Source organism: Rhinopithecus roxellana, chromosome 3 (assembly GCF_007565055.1).
Source record: "Rhinopithecus roxellana isolate Shanxi Qingling chromosome 3, ASM756505v1, whole genome shotgun sequence".
In the NCBI taxonomy this organism is placed as follows: domain Eukaryota; kingdom Metazoa; phylum Chordata; class Mammalia; order Primates; family Cercopithecidae; genus Rhinopithecus; species Rhinopithecus roxellana.
In genome coordinates, this window is record NC_044551.1 from 145,049,788 (window position 1) to 145,070,174 (window position 20,387).

Genomic DNA, 20,387 nt, shown 5'->3' on the forward strand with positions numbered 1-20,387 from the left:
CAACTCCACTCAAATGTCTAGCAGACTTCTGAGACTCAGTACATTCAAAAGTAAATTTCTGCTTTTCACCTCCAAATCTCTTTTCCCAGCAGATTTCTCCATCTCAGGTAATGACAACTCCATCCTTCCAGTTGCTCAGGCCAAAACCTCTGAGGTCATCCTTCACCCTTTTTCTCTCACATCCCAACTCTAATCCACAATAAAACTCTGCTGGTTCTACCTTCAAAATGAATCCAGACTCAGAACCCTAATCTCCATCTCCATTCCTGCCATGCTGGCCTGAGCTCTCAACATCTCTTGCCTGGACTATTGCAGTAGCCTGCTCACTCACCTCCCTGCTTCCACTCCTGCCCTCTGCCCTCAGCCCATCCTCACCACAGCAGCCACAGCAATCCTTTCCAAACCTAAGACAGTTCATGGCATTCCTTTGCTGAAATCCTTTAATAGCTTTCATCTGACTGAGTATAAGCCAAAGCCCCTTTCATTGGCGTAGAAAGGCATTCTTGATCTGGCCCGTTACCTCGTTGACTTTCTTTTTCTATTCTCCCTCTCACATACCCTACTCCAGCCACACTGCCTTTCATGGTATTCCTTGAAACATGCAGCCTCCTCCTACTTTACAGTCTTTGCAATTGCTGTTCCCTCTCACATGGCATCACATATTCACATGGTATCTCCATCACCTCCTACAGCCTTTGTTTAAAAGTCTCCTTCAGAATGAGGTGACCACCATTTAGAAACTCCACCAACCCACCCACCTTAAGCAGCCCAATCCTTCTTACCTTGCCCTATTACCTTCTAATATAAAATAGTATATACTTAGTTATTACCCTTATCATTTATTTTTGGTCTTCCCCACGTTAGACTGGAAGTTACAAAAGGTTAAAAAAATTTTGTTGTGATGGCACATGTATACATATGTAACAAACCTGCACGTTGTGCACATGTACTCTAGAACTTAAAGTATAACAAAAAAAATAAAAAAAGAAAGAAAAAAAAAGAGTTCAAGGCCAGGTTGGTCAACATGGTGAAACCCTGTCTCTAAAAAAAAAAAAGAAAAAGAAAATTTGGTTGCAGTTGTCTCTTTTCTTCATGATATGTCAAAAATATCTAGAACAGCGCCAGGCATATACCACTGCATAAATATATTTGTTGAATGAATGAAACCACAAGTGTCAAAGCCACACAATGCCAAGACTCTGTTGGCCATAGTCATTTCGTGTGATGGTATCCCCATCACTAAAAAAGATATAACTTGGCCGGGCACAGTGGCTCACGCCTGTAATCCCAGCACTTTGGGAGGCCAAGGCAGGCGGATCACCTGAGATCAGAAGTTTGAGACCACCCTGGCCAACACGGTGAAACCCCCGTCTCTACTAAAAATACAAAATTAGCTGGGTGTGGTTGTGCACACCTGTAATCCCAGCTACTTGGCAAGCTGAGGCAGGAGAATCAGTTGAAGCTGGGAGAGGTGGAGTTTGCAGTTAGCCAAGATGGCACCACTGCACTTCAGCTTGGGCGACAGAGAGAGACTCCATCTCAAAAAAAAAAAAGATAGAACTTTTGGTTAGCCTCCTTCCATTGAAGATATAATCTAATACATTTTTTTTTTTGCTAAGCAGCATAATAGCCATAGCATCTTGGAGAAATAAGGAGGAAGTTGTATAGTTCTGTATAGAAAGACTCACTTAGACCTTTGCTAGTGACAGGCAAAGCACTGGGTGCCTTTCTTTAAAGGCCCAGGCACAGAATCATCCACACACTCCAAGCGTCTTTCTCTCTTAACAATGCCTCCCCAGTCACGCTAAGGAAGGTCACCTGAGCTTCCATCAAGTCTGTATTTTAGGGACCCCAATTATATCATAAGGTAGAAGGTAGAAGGTAGAAGCAGGTGGAAAAACACCTTTGCTTACTCCTATTCTCCCCATTCTTCCTACACATCTTGGCTTCATAACACGCACACAATTTTGTTGCATTTAGCTGTTTCCTTCCTTTTGCTCCCTATGAGCCTGCCTATTCTCCCTAAGAGCAAGAACCACGGTTGTATTCCTGGTACCTGCACAATACCTGACACCACATGGTGATTCCTCAATAAATGTTCGTAGAGTCAGTGAATGATTCAGAGTTTCATAAAGTAAGAGATGTGGTACAAATAGGGAGAAACTTAATATGCTATTAATTGATATAGCACAGAACTAATGAAAGTATGAATAAATCACCACAAGGATGCAATTCCACAAAAATGGAAGATCCCATATTTTCATTTCCTTGTCAGGCAGAAAAGAAATGGCTTCTCTTCTAGCTATTTATTTGCCATCGAAGCCATCCTGAGGGTATATAAGTAAAAGTCCAGCATAAGGCACTCTTGTAGAGGATGTTTAGAGTGCTAAGACCCAGATTAGGTTTACATTCTGACTCAGTGTAGCTGAGCAGCTTGTGACAAATGCTTAAATTTGCAGACCTCAGTTTTCTCACCTGTGAAATGGGACTAAACTTATTTCTCTCTGCTTACCTTCAGAATACTATTGTAAGTGTCAAATGAGATTAAGTCTGTAAAACTTCTTTGACAAATAAAAGTGATTACTATTGACATTCATTTTCTATTTCACCTCAATTTTCAGTCACTCAAAAAAAAAAAAAGAACTAACTCTGAAGAACTATGATAGAATTCATGTTTCCACTTAAGTCTTACATATAAATTACTATGAGCTCTTCCCAAAAAAAGTATGAAAACTACAATATATATCTTTTCCATGTGCCCGGGTTTCTTTGAGTTAACAACTTTGAAAATAATTATCAAGTCCTTAAAAAATATTTTTCTTACATAGCAACACTTTCCCCCTTCAAAGCCAAAATTCATATGGAGCTTGAATAAGAATGCCCAAGTTCAATCATGCCTAGTTTTGACATATTCTAAATCATATTATTTCCTAAATAAATGGAGCAATTCCCTAACTGGGTGCTGCTGATCAAGGAAAGGTAAACAATTCTGTTCCCTAATTTTTTAATATATAAAACACAGGAGCTCATTTTCAGGTTTCATACTAGAGACAGTGTCTCTTTTGATTCTTTAATTCATGATTTCCTGCCATAGCCCTTGTTGGCTCTTTTTGTATCTTTCACCATCATTCTACTTCAGAAACAAATAAGTAAAATATCGAGTGGAGCCATTAGAGAATTTATTACTATAAATTAGTATAACAATACTGTTCAACACAATTGATTACATTTGCAGCTGGTGTAAAATGTCCAGGAACTAAAATCCAATGACTACATTTCAGGCAAATTTTAACCTTAAGAAGAAGAACAAACAACAACAACAATGATAATGATCACAGCTGACATAGTGATTATGTAATGATAATGATCACAGCTGACATAGTGATTATGTAATGATAATGATCACAGCTGACATAGTGATTATGTAATGATAATGATCACAGCTTACATAGTGATTACGTAATGATAATGATCACAGCTGACATAGTGATTATGTAATGATAATGATCACAGCTGACATAGTGATTACATAATGATAATGATCACAGCTGACATAGTGATTATGTAATGATAATGATCACAGCTTACATAGTGATTATGTAATGATAATGATCACAGCTGACATAGTGATTATGTAATGATAATGATCACAGCTTACATAGTGATTATGTAATGATAATGATCACAGCTGACATAGTGATTACGTAATGATAATGATCACAGCTGACATAGTGATTATGTAATGATAATGATCACAGCTGACATAGTGATTATGTAATGATAATGATCACAGCTTACATAGTGATTACGTAATGATAATGATCACAGCTGACATAGTGATTATGTAATGATAATGATCACAGCTGACATAGTGATTATGTAATGATAATGATCACAGCTGACATAGTGATTATGTAATGATAATGATCACAGCTGACATAGTGATTATGTAATGATAATGATCACAGCTTACATAGTGATTATGTAATGATAATGATCACAGCTGACATAGTGATTATGTAATGATAATGATCACAGCTGACATAGTGATTATGTAATGATAATGATCACAGCTGACATAGTGATTATGTAATGATAATGATCACAGCTGACATAGTGATTATGTAATGATAATGATCACAGCTGACATAGTGATTATGTAATGATAATGATCACAGCTGACATAGTGATTATGTAATGATAATGATCACAGCTTACATAGTGATTATGTAATGATAATGATCACAGCTTACATAGTGATTATGTAATGATAATGATCACAGCTTACATAGTGATTATGTAATGATAATGATCACAGCTGACATAGTGATTATGTAATGATAATGATCACAGCTTACATAGTGATTATGTAATGATAATGATCACAGCTGACATAGTGATTATGTAATGATAATGATCACAGCTGACATAGTGATTATGTAATGATAATGATCACAGCTGACATAGTGATTATGTAATGATAATGATCACAGCTTACATAGTGATTATGTAATGATAATGATCACAGCTTACATAGTGATTATGTAATGATAATGATCACAGCTTACATAGTGATTATGTAATGATAATGATCACAGCTTACATAGTGATTACGGCAGTGACCATAGCAACTGAGTGTAATTTTTTAATAAAAATAAAAAACCTCCAAAAATTATCTCCAAAAGTTTAAGTTGTGAAATTTAAAAAACAAAAATTTGGCAAAAGCCACTTGCTTACCTGACTGATGTCACTCATCCAGGCAGCTTTCTCCTGGCGTGAGGGCGCTAACAAGACAACAGTGAAGGCGGCAGCGTCGGGAGGCTCCACCACTATTTTAAAATCCAGGTGCCCAAACACTTGCCCAGAACCTTTAGCTTGAACACACGTAAGTCAAACAATTAGATGAGAATACAAGAAAAAAAAAAAAAAAAAAAAAAGAGTGATAACTGCCTTCACATCATTTAATTTATACAGTCCATTTGCACTCAAATCGGGACTCTCATTTCAGCAATATCGTACTTCTCAGGCAAGAAGAGGGCTTTATTAAGCTCATAAGCAGATGAAGAAGCTGAGGTCAGTAGGTTACTTGAGACTACAATCCTGGTTTCCTTCTGATTTCATGGTTTGTTTTTTTTTTTTAATTCCCACGATTTATAGAATTCCAACACTCTAATTCAACTCCTTTCTTTTCTATCTGCCACTTAATAGTCACTATCACAAAACAAATTCAGTAAAATGTGAATTCCCAAAGATGGTTTAACAAGGCTCATGGGCTAAATGGTTCATATATAAATGACTTTAGGGAGTTTGTCCTCAGACTCTCTCCCACCTCTAATTCTAATAGAATCCTAAGTGATCAAACGTGACTTACAGTCATCATCGCTTGCATCTGGCTCCTCAATCAATGTGCAGTCTATTAGAGACAGAACCCCACCTGTCTGGAAACAAACCAATTTTTCATTAAGACGCTGAAGGTCTTGTGTAGATTGGGAAGCTCTGTTTGTAAACACTATATTCAAGTTGCCATAGAAGAAAACATAGCAATTCTGCATCATAAATAATTTTTCATAGAGTCCAAAATTAAGCTTAGATGTGCAAAAGGAAGTGAACTCATTTAACTTCAGTAAAATTCTTCCTTTTCAACCCACTCCCACTCAGTTGTTTATACAATTTAGCAAGTCGGCTGATGGGGGACTTAGATGGCACCACAGTGGCTTTAGAGAGTAATGCAGCTTAGCAAAGGGTTGAACTCACCAACTAGGAAGCGGCTGAAGCAGTAGAAAGCTGTCATCATGGTGTTGAATAATATTTGTAAGCAATAATAAAAAAGGGTATAGATAGGCAAACTTTTTCCGTAACGGGTCAGACAGTAAATATTTTAGGCTCTGCAAGTCATATGATCTCTGTCACAACTACTCAGATCTGCCACTTTAGCATAAAAGCAGTCACAGACACAAAGACATGAGCGTGGCTGTGTTCCAATAAAACTTTATTAACAGGCCAGGCACAGTGGCTCACACTTGTAATTCTAGCACTTTGGGAGGCCAAGGCAGGAGGATCACTTGACGCCAGGAGTCACAGCAACATAGCAAGACATTGTCTCTACGAAAATTTTTTCAAAGATGGGCATGGCAGTACATGTCTGTAGTCCCAGCAGCTTAGGAAGCTGAGGCAGGAGGACTGCTTGAGCCTAGGAGTTCGAGGCTGCAGTGAGCTATGATCATGCCACTGCACTCCAGCCTGGGCAACAGAGTGAGACCCTATCTCAACAAAACAAAACAAAACAAAAAATTTTATTAACAAAAACAGGCTCTAAGCCATGGGCCATAGTTTGCTGACTCCTAGTACAGAGCAAGATAAAATAGTATTTAGCAAATATTGCATTGGTATATTGTAGCAATTTGACAAGATTTTTGTAGCTCAGTAGTTGTCAACTAGTATATAACTTTGTATATGACTATACAGATACAGTATAGTATATCATTTTGTCCAGGTTGTGATTTAAATTGTATTTCTTCATGGTGATGCATACTTAAAATACATTTCTATTACTCTGAATTCAAATGAAAACGAATTAAATGGCAGAGTTGGTAACTGCACATTACCTCACTCGTTATGCAATCATGACAATCTGTTTTATGATAATACCAAGCAAGGGAAAGTCACAAGTGAGTTAACTTCAATACCTTGTAAGTGCTTGGAAGATCAGTGGAACAGTTATGGAAAACCAGTACCTTGAGCAGATGCAGCTTCCCTCCTGAACTTCTTGTGCATATTAAAAAGTGTTTTGTAAATAAGAAGCATTGTCTCTCTCCTTCCTTTTTCAAAGACAACGAACCCAGGCGAACTTTACTAAGCTTCCCCCTCTCAACGGAAGGTACTTGAATAAGAGAACCTGGCGATTACAAAAATGAAGAATACACAGCAATTAAAATTCTGTCAAGTGAGGACCATGTCCATGGCAATAAACACTAAGACTTGTTTCCCAAAATACCAGGGATTGATTTTATGTGACACATCATCAGAACAAGTAACTCTCTTCCAGTCTGAGCAGAAGAAACAATGCATTGTATTTTAAGGGCTGAACTGTTCCTAATATTTTTGTGAAACACTTCAGACTTGATTCTTCATCTATAAACTGGAAAATAAGTTTGAAAGAAGGCAAAATTGAATTCAAAGAATGAGGCACTTCTGCCATCTGTCCTTAGTGATCTGATCCAATCAATTTATGTGTTTAATAATAACATACATATTACATAATTATATAGAGTAATAGTAATATAATAACATAACAAAAAGCAAATGCAATGCATTCTTCCTGAAGCACAGAAGGTAGATAAATAGCATATTAATATAGTTTACCTTGTATTTTAAAAATAGAATATACATGTATATTATAAAATATATAAATTATATAATTCAGGGAAATTTAGCTAAGAACTATTTTTAAAGGACACCTATTTCAAGTTACATTTAAATTATGTATGATAAAAATTATTTGTAAAATTTAAACAGAAAATAAACCACATAGAATCTATACCCAGTATACTCCTATGAGCAAAACTACCTTCCATTTAATGTGAGAAGCTATACACAGACTTTATAATACCAACATTGCCTTTGATTATTTCTAGATTTCACCCTCATAGTGACCTCCCCCTACCCCAAAAATAAAATTCCAATCTAAGTTAAATATCAAACCAAAAAGTACTAACAAAGATTCTTGCAAACTTCTTGATTCTGACTTCTGAAGTGCCCTGAGATAATCATATTTCTTACATTTATTTAACCTACCACCTACCCCAAATGCAGCCTTACGCAGGCTCATATTACCCTCAGAAGAATCATTAAGTGCATATCCAACCCTTGACATTAACAGCAGTCATCACTAAGAGATGAGATTGTAAACAACCTTATTTTCCTCTTCATACATTTTTCTAGTTTCCTGATTTTTTTAATGAGCACAAATTATTTCAATAAGCAGAAAAACACCACTAAAGTTCTTCATATAAATAATATATATACATAAGTTGGTAAAACTATGATTGTGAGTCACAAAATGTTCATATTAACATATGAATGTTGCAAATTGCATCTACTTTTTAACAGAGATTGAAAGGTGTACAGGGTGGCAAGAGACCCAAGTTTCCACGCCTGGATCTCACACTGTCTATTTTGGTGACTGCTGCAGTGGGATGCTTGACAGACACAGAGTAGGCAGCTATTCTGGGCCTAAAGAATAGCAAGGAAGCAGTCCTGGGTGAGGGTGTGGGACTGGGGAACAATGGGCCAGGAGACGGCTTGACTCCCACAAAGGGATGGGCAAGAGGAGAGTGAATGAAGGAGATGAGGTGGGTGGGAACAAACTGGCTGGTAGCCCAGGCAGCAAGGAATGACATAAAGTACTGGAGGCAGGGGAAAGCAGGAGGCAGAAGTTAGGGAAGTCTATGAGCAAGTCATAGCAGCAGAAGGCTCTGCTCATGGGGCTCAGGATGCAATCACAGCCAGAGGCCTTGCAGAGGACGTGGTTCAATGCCTCCCATTTCACAGATGGAAAAACAGGTCTGAGACTAAGCAGATTGCCTAAGGTCATGCCTAAGTGAGAAGTGAGTGATGTAGCCAGGGGATTCGGCCACATAAAATATAAGACTCAGAAAGAAGACAGATGGGAAGAGAGTAAGTTCTAGCTCTGCCATGGGCGCCATGAGTCATCAGGTCCATGAGTTACGGCTCAGTGAAAGACTAAGGCTTCGACAAATAAGCTTGGTGGACAAATAGGTTTGGGAGTCATTTTCAGAAAGGCTATAAGCAAGTTGTGAAAACTCAATAATAATGTGTTCGTTAGTAAATGCTTCTAGCAATTTAATGATTTTCTATGTCAGAAATTATAGAGTACATAAAAATAAATACAATTTAGAAAGAAATTAGAGAATATACTGTTAGCTCATATATTAGCAATTACTGTGGATTTCGGCTGTGAGACAAAAAAAAAAAAAGTTTCCTTGGCAACCATACACTAATATGCTTAATCTATAATTGTTTACCTCATATCCAAGTAGGAGGGAGACATAGGAGACTGTGTACATTAGGTACATACAGAAATGTACACACCTAAATTAAAAGTAAGAAATTGCAACACTATGGTTTGTGAAATAAACATATTTGGAAAAAGCATTTTAAGTGGATTTTTTCACATTTTCTCTTGCATTTGACATGATGTTTCAACATAGCTATGAGATATGAAGAAAGGATTCCTCGCTAGCTAATACAAATTAGAGAAATACTTAGTATTCATTTAGTGATTCATCAGATCATTGCTATAGCATGATTCTTTGCATCCTGGTCATCAGTCTGTCTAATAATTGGGGTCAACTTCCAACCAAATTTCTGTTATTTCAATCACTTCATTCCCACAGAATGGCATTCAAGACTATGCCCTTATTCTGAATTCTACTGAGTAATGAAAAAGAATGAAGAGCCATTTCCAGCTTATTGGGTTAGGAATTTGAGAAGATATAACTGTCTCTAGACCCCAAGTTACAATTTCAGAGAACACTGGTACATTGAAAGCACATGCCTTAGAGTCTAGGAATGATTAAAATACCAGAAATGTCCATGTCTTATTCTCAAGGCACTTAGTCCTGTATTCAGTCACCTATATTTCATTTTCCTGATTTACATTTCCACAAAACACTGTTCACAATGCATAATAGATTTTATACAAAATGTCAACTTAGAGTGCCTTTATCTTCTACTAAATATTCATGTATATTTCATGTTATTGAAAATAGGAAGTCATTCCAAAATTTGGATCTTGGCTTTTAAAGTTTATCATAATCTTGCAGGTCCTAGTCTAGGTGCTTTTGTGAGCATTAGCTCATTTTTAAAACAATCCTAAAAGATAGCTACTACTATTAACTCCAATTTAAGGAGAAGAAACTGAGGCAGAGAGAAGTTAAGTAAATTGCCCAATATCACACAGCAAGAAAGCAGGGGAGACAAGTTTTGACCTCCAGTGATGCAGTTAGACTGTTTTCCTATCATTGCCTCAGACACTCACACATTTATTCAACAAACTGTTAATAGATTTTAGAAAACAATGACAATATCAGCCCATTACTATAATATAGTCTTCTGTATCCTATCCATCAGACTAATAATTGGAAACCATTTACAATAAAACTTTCATTATTTCAATCACTAAATCCCCATCAGAAAACATTCAAGAGTTGCTGATGCCCTTATTCTGAGGTGACCTTTCAGATGATCTGGATGACGTATTTTTTCTAGTTCTTATGAATAAAAATTCACACAAGGTGGAAACCTCATGCACACATGGGCACACACACACACACACAGAAATAGACCACATATCAACCCTAAAAGTAATTAACACAAATATTAGCACACCTTTAGAGATAAATTGTAGACCATTTCATAGAAAATAAGAATCTCTCAAAAATGTTTTTAAATAATAATTTTTAAAAACACCTAAATGGGTCTTAAAGTCGTTAAGGGTGTTACGTAAAGTGATAATAGGAGTAACCAAAGCAAAACAATGCAAACTTTCCAAATTGTCTGTGATTGTATTACTTCCTAATTTCAGATTAAGGTCTGAATTTTAGAAACCAGCTTTACTGTATAACTCTTTTTTGTTGTTGTTGTTGTTGTTTTTGTTTTTCGGCACAAAGCTGCTCCTTTATTTTTATTTATTTATTTATTTATTTATTTATTTATTTATTTTTATTATACTTCAAGTTCTAGGGTACATGTACATAACGTGCAGGTTTGTTACATATGTATACTTGTGCCATGTTGGTGTGCTGCACCCATCAACTCGTCAGCACCCATCAATTCATCATTTATATCATGTATAACTCCCCAATTCAATCCCTGCCCCCTCCCCCCTCCCCATGATAGGCCCCAGTGTGTGATGTTCCCCTTCCCGAGTCCGAGTGATCTCATTGTTCAGTTCCCACCTATGAGTGAGAACATGCGGTGTTTGGTTTTCTCTTCTTGTGATAGTTTGCTAAGAATGATGGTTTCCAGCTGCATCCATGTCCCTACAAAGGACGCAAACTCATCCTTTTTTATGGCTGCATAGTATTCCATGGTGTATATGTGCCACATTTTCTTAATCCAGTCTGTCACAGATGGACATTTGGGTTGATTCCAAGTCTTTGCTATTGTGAATAGTGCCGCAATAAACATATGTGTGCATGTGTCTTTGTAGTAGAATAATTTATAATCCTTTGGGTATATACCCAGTAGTGGGATGGCTGGGTCATATGGTACATCTAGTTCTAGATCCTTGAGGAATTGCCATACTGTTTTCCATAATGGTTGAACTAGTTTACAATCCCACCAACAGTGTAAAAGTGTTCCTATTTCTCCACATCCTCTCCAACACCTGTTGTTTCCTGACTTCTTAATGATTGCCATTCTAACTGGTGTGAGATGGTATCTCATTGTGGTTTTGATTTGCATTTCTCTGATGGCGAGTGATGATGAGCATTTTTTCATGTGTCTGTTGGCTGTATGAATGTCTTCTTTTGAGAAATGTCTGTTCATATCCTTTGCCCACTTTTGGATGGGGTTGTTTTTTTCTTGTATATTTGTTTGAGTTCTTTGTAGATTCTGGATATGAGCCCTTTGTCAGATGAGTAGATTGCAAAAATTTTCTCCCATTCTGTAGGTTGCCTGTTCACTCTGATGGTAGTTTCTTTTGCTGTGCAGAAGCTCTTTAGTTTAATTAGATCCCATTTGTCAATTTTTGCTTTTGCTGCCGTTGCTTTTGGTGTTTTAGACATGAAGTCCTTGCCCATGCCTATGTCCTGAATGGTACTACCTAGATTTTCTTCTAGGGTTTTTATGGTATTAGGTCTAACATTTAAGTCTCTAATCCATCTTGAATTAATCTTCGTATAAGGAGTAAGGAAAGGATCCAGTTTCAGCTTTCTCCTTATGGCTAGCCAATTTTCCCAGCACCATTTATTAGAGAATCCTTTCCCCATTTCTTGTTTCTCTCAGGTTTGTCAAAGATCAGATGGCTGTAGATGTGTGGTATTATTTCTGAGGACTCTGTTCTGTTCCATTGGTCTATATCTCTGTTTTGGTACCAGTACCATGCTGTTTTGGTTACTGTAGCCTTGTAGTATAGTTTGAAGTCAGGTAGCGTGATGCCTCCAGCTTTGTCCTTTTGACTTAGGATTGTCTTGGCAATGCGGGCTCTTTTTTGGTTCCATATGAACTTTAAAGCAGTTTTTTCCAATTCTGTGAAGAAACTCATTGGTAGCTTGATGGGGATGGCATTGAATCTATAAATAACCTTGGACAGTATGGCCATTTTCACGATATTGATTCTTCCTATCCATGAGCATGGTATGTTCTTCCATTTGTTTGTGTGCTCTTTTATTTCACTGAGCAGTGGTTTGTAGTTCTCCTTGAAGAGGTCCTTGACATCCCTTGTAAGTTGGATTCCTAGGTATTTGATTCTCTTTGAAGCAATTGTGAATGGAAGTTCATTCATGATTTGGCTCTCTGCTTGTCTGTTACTGGTGTATAAGAATGCTTGTGATTTTTGCACATTAATTTTGTATCCTGAGACTTTGCTGAAGTTGCTTATCAGCTTAAGGAGATTCTGGGCTGAGACAATGGGGTTTTCTAAATATACAATCATGTCATCTGCAAACAGGGACAACTTGACTTCTTCTTTTCCTAACTGGATACCCTTGATTTCTTTCTCTTGCCTGATTGCCCTAGCCAGAACTTCCAACACTATGTTGAATAGGAGTGGTGAGAGAGGGCATCCCTGTCTTGTGCCAGTTTTCAAAGGGAATTTTTCCAGTTTTTGCCCATTCAGTATGATATTAGCTGTGGGTTTGTCATAAATAGCTCTTATTATTTTGAGGTACGTTCCATCAATACCGAATTTATTGAGCGTTTTTAGCATGAAGGGCTGTTGAATTTTGTCAAAAGCCTTTTCTGCATCTATTGAGATAATCATGTGGTTCTTGTCTTTGGTTCTGTTTATATGCTGGATTATGTTTATTGATTTGTGAATGTTGAACCAGCCTTGCATCCCAGGGATGAAGCCCACTTGATCATGGTGGATAAGCTTTTTGATATGCTGCTGAATCCGGTTTGCCAGTATTTTATTGAGGATTTTTGCATCGATGTTCATCGGGGATATTGGTCTAAAATTCTCTTTTTTTGTTGTGTCTCTGCCAGGCTTTGGTATCAGGATGATGTTGGCCTCATAAAATGAGTTAGGGAGGATTCCCTCTTTTTCTATTGATTGGAATAGTTTCAGAAGGAATGGTACCAGCTCCTCCTTGTACCTCTGGTAGAATTCAGCTGTGAATCTATCTGGTCCTGGACATTTTTTGGTGGGTAGGCTATTGATTGTTGCCTCAATTTCAGAGCCTGCTATTGGTCTATTCAGGGATTCAACTTCTTCCTGGTTTAGTCTTGGGAGAGTGTAAGTGTCCAGGAAATTATCCATTTCTTCTAGATTTTCTAGTTGATTTGCGTAGAGGTGTTTATAGTATTCTCTGATGGTAGTTTGTATTTCTGTGGGGTCAGTGGTGATATCCCCTTTATCATTTTTTATTGCATCTATTTGATTCCTCTCTCTTTTCTTCTTTATTAGTCTTGCTAGCGGTCTGTCAATTTTGTTGATCTTTTCAAAAAACCAACTCCTGGATTCATTGATTTTTTGGAGGGTTTTTTGTGTCTCTATCTCCTTCAGTTCTGCTCTGATCTTAGTCATTTCTTGCCTTCTGCTAGCTTTTGAATGTGTTTGCTCTTGCCTCTCTAGAGTGTCAATTTTAGATCTTTCCTGCTTTCTCTTGTGGGCATTTAGTGCTATAAATTTCCCTCTACACACTGCTTTAAATGTGTCCCAGAGATTCTGGTATGTTGTATCTTTGTTCTCATTGATTTCAAAGAACATCTTTATTGCTGCTTTCATTTTGTTATGTACCCAGTAGTCATTCAGAAGCAGGTTGTTCAGTTTCCATGTAGTTGAGCGGTTTTGATTGAGTTTCTTAGTCCTGAGTTCTAGTTTGATTGCACTGTGGTCTGAGAGACAGTTTGTTATAATTTCTGTTCTTTTACATTTGCTGAGGAGTGCTTTACTTCCAATTATGTGGTCAATTTTGGAATAAGTGCGATGTGGTGCTGAGAAGAATGTATATTCTGTTGATTTGGGGTGGAGAGTTCTATAGATGTCTATTAGGTCCGCTTGGTGCAGAGATGAGTTCAATTCCTGGATATCCTTGTTAACTTTCTGTCTCGTTGATCTGTCTAATGTTGACAGTGGAGTGTTGAAGTCTCCCATTATTATTGTATGGGAGTCTAAGTCTCTTTGTAAGTCTCTAAGGACTTGCTGTATGAATCTGGGTGCTCCTGTATTGGGTGCATATATATTTAGGAGAGTTAGCTCTTCCTGTTGAATTGATCCCTTTATCATTATGTAATGGCCTTCTTTGTCTCTTTTGATCTTTGATGGTTTAAAGTCTGTTTTATCAGAGACTAGGATTTCAACCCCTGCTTTTTTTTGTTCTCCATTTGCTTGGTAGATCTTCCTCCATCCCTTTATTTTGAGCCTAGGTATGTCTCTGCATGTGAGATGGGTCTCCTGAATACAGCAGACTGATGGGTCTTGACTCTTTATCCAGTTTGCCAGTCTGTGTCTTTTAATTGGAGCATTTAGTCCATTAACATTTATGGTTAATATTGTTATGTGTGAACTTGATCCTGCCATTATGATATTAACTGGTTATTTTGCTCGTTAGTTGATGCAGTTTCTTCCTAGCCTCGATGGTCTTTACATTTTGGCATGTTTTTGCAATGGCTGGTACCAGTTGTTCCTTTCCATGTTTAGGGCTTCCTTCAGGATCTCTTGTAAGGCAGGCCTGGTGGTGACAAAATCTCTAAGCATTTGCTTATCTGTAAAGGATTTTATTTCTCCTTCACTGATGAAACTTAGTTTGGCTGGATATGAAATTCTGGATTTAAAATTCTTTTCTTTAAGAACGTTGAATATTGGCCCCCACTCTCTTCTGGCTTGTAGAGTTTCTGCTGAGAGATCTGCTGTTAGTCTGATGGTCTTCCCTTTGTGGGTAACCCTAACTTTCTCTCTGGCTGCCCTTAAGATTTTTTCCTTCATTTCAACTTTGGTGAATCTGGCAATTATGTGTCTTGGAGTTGCTCTTCTGGAGGAGTATCTTTGTGGCGGTCTCTGTATTTCCTGAATTTGAATGTTGGCCTGCCCTACTAGGTTGGGGAAGTTCTCCTGGATGATATCCTGAAGAGGGTTTTCCAACTTGGTTCCATTTTCCCCCTCACTTTCAGGCACCCCAATCAGATGTAGATTTGGTCTTTTTACATAATCCCATACTTCTTGTAGGCTTTGTTCATATCTTTTTCTTCTTTTTTCTTTTGGTTTCTCTTCTCGCTTCATTTCATTCATTTGATCCTCAATCGCTGATACTCTTTCTTCCAGTTGATCGAGTCGGTTACTGAAGCTTGTGCATTTGTCACGTATTTCTCATGTCATGGTTTTCACCTCTGTCATTTCGTTTATGACCTTCTCTGCATTAATTAGTCTAGCTGTCAATTCTTCCACTCTTTTTTCAAGATTTTTAGTTTCTTTGCGCTGGGTATGTAATTCCTCCTTTAGCTCTGAGAAGTTTGATGGACTGAAGCCTTCTTCTCTCATCTCGTCAAAGTCATTCTCTGACCAGCTTTGATCCGTTGCTGGCGATGGGCTGCGCTCCTTTGCAGGGGGAGATGCGCTCTATTTTTTGAATTTCCAGCTTTTCTACCCTGCTTTTTACCCATCTTTGTGGTCTTATCTGTCTCTGGTCTTTGATGATGGTGATGTACTGATGGGGTTTTGGTATAGGTGTCCTTCCTGTTTGATAGTTTTCCTTCTGACAGTCAGGACCCTCAGCTATAGGTCTGTTGGAGATTGCTTGAGGTCCACTCCGGACCCTGTTTGCCTGGGTATCAGCAGCAGAGGTTGCAGAAGATAGAATATTGCTGAACAGCGAGTGTACCTGTCTGATTCTTACTTTGGAAGCTTCCTCTCAGGGGTGTACTCCACCCTGTGAGGTGTGGGGTGTCAGACTGCCCCTAGTGGGGGATGTCTCCCAGTTAGGCTACTCAGGGGTCAGGGACCCACTTGAGCAGGCAGTCTGTCCATTCTCAGATCTCAACCTCCGTGTTGGGAGATCCACTGCTCTCTTCAAAGCTGTCAGACAGAGTCGTTCGCGTCTGCACAGGCCTCTGCTGCTTCCCCTGTTGTTTTTTAGCTGTGCCCTGTCCCCAGAGGTGGAGTCTACAGAGACAGGCAGGTTTCCTTGAGCTGCTGTGAGCTCCACCCAGTTCGAGCTTCCCAGCGGCTTTGTTTACCTACTTAAGCCTCAGCAATGGCGGGCGCCCCTCCCCCAGCCTCGCTGCTGCCTTGCGGTTAGATCGCGGCAGACTGCTGTGTTAGCAATGAGGGAGGCTCCCTGGGCGTGGGACCTCCCGGCCAGGTGTGGGATATATTCTCCTGGTGTGCCAGTTTGCTTAAAGCGCAGTATTGGGGTGGGAGTTACCCGATTTTCCAGGTGTTCTGTGTCTCAGTTCCCCTGGCTAGGAAAAGGGATTCCCTTCCCCCTTGCGCTTCCCAGGTGAGGCGATGCCTCGCCCTGCTTCAGCTCTCGCTGGTCCGGCTGCAGCAGCTGACCAGCACCCATTGTCCGGCACGCCCCAGTGAGATGACCCCAGTACCTCAGTTGAAAATGCAGAAATCACCGGTCTTCTGTGTCGCTCGTGCTGGGAGTTGAGGACTCGAGCTGTTCCTATTCGGCCATCTTGCTCCGCGCCCCCCCCCCCCCGCTTTTACTGTATAACTCTTAAACAACTAACCAAAGCACACATGCAGAAAAATACTGCTAAAAGGCAAATCCTTATATTGACATCAACACAATAATACCAGAAACATTCATAGCTGACCGAAGTGCCTTAAACATGTGGTACATAACAAGGAATTAATAACATATGGGCATGAATAAAGGGAGAAATTGTCCATGATTGTTTTCTCTCCAAGTGCAATGAAAAAAAAATGACATTCAATATTTGACCTTCCAGCATTTTTCATTATTGAAGGTTTTTTCAAGCTTGGACCTAAAAAAGTTTACATTTTTTTAGCAATATAGTAAATGTTTATGGATAATAATACTTCCCAATCAAATATCCTTTAAGAAATTGTACGCTATAGAAACTTTTGTCTCCATTCTCACATACTATCAAGCACAAGTCAATTAGTAGACATTTTCAGCGAACTCCAATACAAGAAAAATACAACATAAAACACTTTACAGTCATAATTGCAATCCAATAAATAATTTAATTCAATGCCCATTTCCAGATACCTGTAATAGAAAGCATCATACTAGACAAGGCAAGGCAGAGAGAATTCCTAAGCGCTGCCCTTCAGAGTTGACAGTAACCAGGACAGAGAGGCACACAAGTAAGTACCTCTACACAAGAGGATGAAATACATGCACCAGGGTAAAGTGCCTTGGAAACAAGTGGAAGGGAATCCATTCTAACTGGACGAGAGGGGAGGAGGGAGGAGAGGGAAGGAGGAAGAAGAGGAAATTATAAAAGGCTCCCTCGAGGTATCTGATCTGAGCCTGGTGGGACAAGCAGACTTTCAACAGGCACAAAAGAGATGGATAAGGACATTCCCAGCCCCCAGGCTGGGGACAGCACAGGTAAAGGCACAGAGGCTGGCAGGCAGGAAGCCAATGTGGGGACACAGTCTGTGCAGAGGAATAGAGGAGGCATTACAAGGGCCTGATGTTGCTAGCATTGTATTCCACCCTTATTTAAAGGAAAAAGAATATCTAAAGCCAAAAATGTGAAAAGGAATAATTTCCTAAAATATACTCCCAAACTTTAACATATATGTGGTTTCTCCTTGTAAATAAATAATGGAAAATAGAATGGCATGCATTAAACTTTTAAAGTAGTCTGTGCAAAAATTAATGTGCACAAACATTGTCTTGTTCTTGAGGAGGTAAAAAGAGATTTTAAGCAGTACATTATGGTAGGCAATGGCAACACAAATATCTTCAGATGATATTGGCACATTATAAACAGAAACTACATTAACGATTGAGTTCCAAATTTATGTTCCACTTCTCACCAAATTCAAAATTATAAATCTGTGCAATATATTGTCTCAAATCAACTGCCTAAGGCATTCTCCCCTCCCCCAGAGGACCTAAGCACTAAAAAAATAACTTGGGATGTGGTTTACGTCTTGCATTTTGAAATAACAGCCGAGGAGAAATATGCACTGTCAGGCTGTTGCTTCTCCACAGTTTCCGGCACAAATATCTTCAACTCTTCAAAAGCTTAATTTATCGAGTGATGCCCCCAAAGCACACTTCGCAAACACGACAGCTCCTGCATTACCAAAGCGTGGCAAGGGTCCATCAGAGACATTTCATCTGGCAACGGGAGTTACCAGTTGAATTCAAATTATATCGTGTGGGGCGGATCCGGAAGTGCTGATGAAAAATGGGAACAAGAGACAGCTGTTTTCACTTCGGACATGGTCCCCAGTCTTATGTGAAAGGGCTTTGAGTAACGCAAGTTTCTCCTGAGCCTTGGCCTGGGTATCGTCAGCACTTGGCACTGCCACGGCCGTGGGCCAGGCCGACCGGTCCTCCTTGGAGCTGCAGAGAATGTCCGGGCCGCTGAGGAGGAGCGTCCAGTCAGAATGTAACTGCCTGCCCCACTCGTGCTTTACTATGATTGTGTTGCTGTTTTTCATGGTCCCTGAAAAGAAACAGCACAAAGGTGGGCCTCAACCACCGCCTCGGCGAAGGCCGTGGGGGGGGTCCTGCGGGCACCGCACCCGTCACGCCTGCTCCGAACGCCTTCCGGGGTGCGCCGAGATCATGTGACAGCCGCACAGCGCATCCGGTCGCGGGTCCATTTCACAAGGACTTACCTTGGCGGATGAACGTTTGGCTGGTGTCCAGCAAGATGTCACAGCCCTCCACGATCATTCTTTCGATGGCAAGGTTTTTCCTTATGTTTTCAGTGTCGCTGACTTCATCGTGCATTACTCTGTGACACAACACAGACAGGATCACAGTAAGAGATTTTCTGTTGCCCTAGCATGTAGGCAAAGAAGAGCTCCATCTGAGAAGCTCGGTTTCAAGCTCGTATTGACTGAACCGGGGCTTTGGGGGAAATAGACTGGATCTTTCCAGGCTTCAACAGGCCACAACCCAAAGCAACACCAATGTGCCTCATGATTCTAAACAGTAAATGGGTCAGCAATAACCAGCATCCTGGGCATGTCTGCTTCTAAGTGCAACAGGAAAGCAACATGTCATTTTGTGGCCAGATCCCGTCATTGAAATTAGGGGGTCATTTCTTGGAGGCAGTCTAAATAAGAGACCTTTAGACCATTTATCCCATATAAGCTAAAGTAACACAAACATAAATAAGTGCTTGTAACAATGAAAAGTCACTGAGAAATGCAAACTGTACCTTCTCTAAATTCTTGCCAAATATGAATACAAAATGCAACTGAGAGTCTTTTGTTGTTGAGACAGGGTCTCGCTATGTTGCCCAGGCTGGTCTCAAACTCCTGGGCTCAAGTAATCATCACCCCTTGCACCCTTGTCTAAGCCTCCCGAGTAGCTGGGACTACAGGTGCATGCCACCACACCTGGCTATCATTTTTTTTTTTTTAATGCTGAAAGAAACATGAACATTTCCAAACTTAAACCAAAATACACCTAATCTGAATTACATAAATTCACATGCTATAAGAACATTTTCCAAGATATGTATTTTTCTTGGTTCAAATGAATGTGAATGATGATTCAGTATCGCCTCACAAGCTAGTATTTAACTTTGAGGTGAATCTGAGAAGCTGGATTTGTTCTGCTTCTTGTTCCTTGGAACATATACAGGAGGTTTCCGCAAGAGACTAACTTGCTGCTTTCCTCTCCCAACCCTTTATTATAAGTTCTTGGCGTACCTGGACAGTTCCTCTAGCTTTGATTTGGCAAACTCCAGGCTTTTCCTTTCCACATGCTCATGGGGTGTGTGAGCGAGGAGCTCATGGAGTGTGATGATATATCTGGGGATCTAGATGCAAAGAGAGGCCAGTGTGAGCAAGACGTCAGGGTGGGTGCAGGGCACATGCTCTGCAGGGCCATCATTGCTTCTAGCAGCTTGTCTCTACTCTCCCACTTTGGACTCTTCTACACATTTTTTAAAAAAAGAAATACAAATAAAATGTACTACACTTCACACTTCATTCACACCAAAAAAAGACTTCACCAAGAATACATGGAAAGGTG

The 20,387-nt window shown here is 39.4% G+C and overlaps 1 protein-coding gene across 4 annotated transcripts in view; it reads right to left on the reverse strand.

Moving 5' to 3' along the window:
• Positions 1-20,387, reverse strand: part of RASGRF2 (Ras protein specific guanine nucleotide releasing factor 2) — a 275,484-nt gene that overhangs the window by 133,685 nt on the left and 121,412 nt on the right. For 3 of the 4 annotated variants that reach the window (XM_030926935.1, XM_030926936.1, XM_010386024.2), the window contains exons 8-12: positions 20,063-20,172; positions 19,019-19,137; positions 6,735-6,895; positions 5,372-5,438; positions 4,738-4,874 (exon numbers count right to left, since the gene is read on the reverse strand). In XM_030926935.1, coding sequence (XP_030782795.1) covers positions 4,738-4,874; positions 5,372-5,438; positions 6,735-6,895; positions 19,019-19,137; positions 20,063-20,172 — 594 coding nt within the window. The remainder of the gene's footprint in view (positions 1-4,737; positions 4,875-5,371; positions 5,439-6,734; positions 6,896-19,018; positions 19,138-20,062; positions 20,173-20,387) is intronic. The other variant, XM_030926934.1, reaches the window with a different exon arrangement.